The 1798-nt window shown below is 51.6% G+C and overlaps 1 protein-coding gene across 1 annotated transcript in view; it reads right to left on the bottom strand.

Annotated features, from left to right (window-relative positions):
- The window catches only part of PPTG_18194 (hypothetical protein), a 1900-nt gene continuing 102 nt past the window's right edge, over positions 1 to 1798 (bottom strand). Inside the window, exons 1-2 of the mRNA XM_008916309.1 lie at positions 476 to 1798; positions 1 to 404 (exon numbers count right to left, since the gene is read on the bottom strand). The exon at positions 476 to 1798 is cut by the window's right edge and continues 102 nt beyond it. Of these exons, the coding sequence (XP_008914557.1) occupies positions 105 to 404; positions 476 to 1780 (1605 nt within the window). The 5' untranslated portion in view covers positions 1781 to 1798 and the 3' untranslated portion in view covers positions 1 to 104. The remainder of the gene's footprint in view (positions 405 to 475) is intronic.

Below are 1798 nucleotides of genomic sequence, written 5' to 3'. Positions count from 1 at the left end.
CATTGGCTCTCATCCAAACTTGTTTACTTCTTTGTAGTCGCTTGGTGGTGATCGTGGATCTACTCAAAAACTTGCAAGACTTGACTCTTTTTTTTTCCTATGACCTATGGTGATGACATCCGCGAAGATACTGACGTCGCCGCTGTAGTTACCGTCGCCACTCCTACTGATCGCTCAGAGTGAACGGGTCGCTGTGCTGACGTCGATGACACGAATGACGGACTGGGTGACGGTAGTGCTTCTAGAGTTCGTCTCCGAGAACCTTGGGGGGCTGGAGGAGGTCTCACACCAGTAGTCAATGCCCGTCTTCGTGCTCCACTACTAAGAGCGTCATCTTCTTCGTCTCCAGCGTCTTCAATATCATCATTATCATCAGGGAAGTAGATATTCCGGCACATTTCACACTAACAAAACCCAACAAAAAATAATAAGTACTTTGAAGAACCATCGCAACAAAAATCATAACGCGTCTTACCTGCATGGATAATGGCCGATTGACAAATGTGCAGGAAGGACAAGACCACGGCTCCATCGGCACCATCATCGAGTTCTTGCCCGAGTATCTTGCATCCAAATCCATCGTCATGCGGTAGGATGATGCAGGTGAAGAGCACATGGAGAGAGACGACGTGCGCCCCACAGCGCCTTCCCAAGGCACACGACCTCCGCCTCCTGTAATGCCATCAGCGAAAGAGCTCAACTGCGCAGTCGCCGCTGCATCCACTTGCAATGCAGTCTGCAGGAAAATAGCCGCCGAGTCGAGTAAAAATTGCGGCCTTGAACTGTTGTGATCGCCGTCTACTTTTACGAGATTCTTGTCTCCGCCGTACGCTGCGAAGATCTGGTCACTGTGATGCGGTGCAATGAACGAATCGTGCTCCGCAGCAACAAAAAGCGCCGGTACAAACGACACCGGAGCGTGATCAATCGGAGCCAGCCGTCGTAAGTTAAAATGTGCACGCTTTTTAACTGACGAACGGATAAATTTCAACACGATTTTCACCAGAAACCCCGGTAATGTCAATCCTTCCTGTCGTCCACGTTCCACCACTTCTTCCACGAGCTGTTCCAGACTGGCAAAGGCGCTATCCACGACAATCCCTGCAATCGACGGGTCTCTATCCGCATGAAGCAACGCTGTGGCTGCTCCCATACTCCTTCCCCATAAAGCAACAGCTCCAATATTCTTTTTAGCTCGCAAATACGTTACGACATCTCTCAAGTCGTCACGTTCGTAGTATCCAAGAGAAATATATTCCCCATCAGACTTGCCACATCCAGCTGTATCGAACGCAGCAACCGAAAGACCAGCAGCCAAACATGTTCGCAGGACTCCCAGTGCTTCTAACCGACACGAAGAATTGCCGTGTAAGTAGACAACACATGGCAGCAACTGCGTTGTTGGAGGAGTCGCTGGTCTCCAATGCGAGCACACGAGCTTCTGTCTACGATCGTTCACCACAGTAAAGTCTTCTCGAACAAAAGACCGTCCTACAAAGGAGAACTCGTCCGGTCCTAGATCCTCGAGGTCGTAATCTGTACGTGGCGGCCGGATGATCAGATGTACCAGCTCGGTGTACCCGTGCTTGATCAAGTACCAATAGCTGAGTTGCGATGAAGCCTCCTCGGTGGCCTCCTGGCCTCGTTCAATGCCACCACGTTCACGCTGCATCCGGTCGTCGCTGCTGGAGCTGGAGCTGCTGGTCTGATGCCGTCGAGAAGGGCGTGGTCTAGGAACGTGACGTCGGTTCGTCGCAGCGACTTCTCGCTCGTTGGGCATGGACGCAGAGCGTCTTTC

Source organism: Phytophthora parasitica (genome assembly GCF_000247585.1).
Source record: "Phytophthora parasitica INRA-310 unplaced genomic scaffold supercont2.81, whole genome shotgun sequence".
NCBI classification, from domain to species: domain Eukaryota; phylum Oomycota; class Peronosporomycetes; order Peronosporales; family Peronosporaceae; genus Phytophthora; species Phytophthora nicotianae.
The sequence above is the reverse complement of the archived record's forward strand: the minus strand, read 5'-3'. Positions and strand labels throughout refer to the sequence as shown.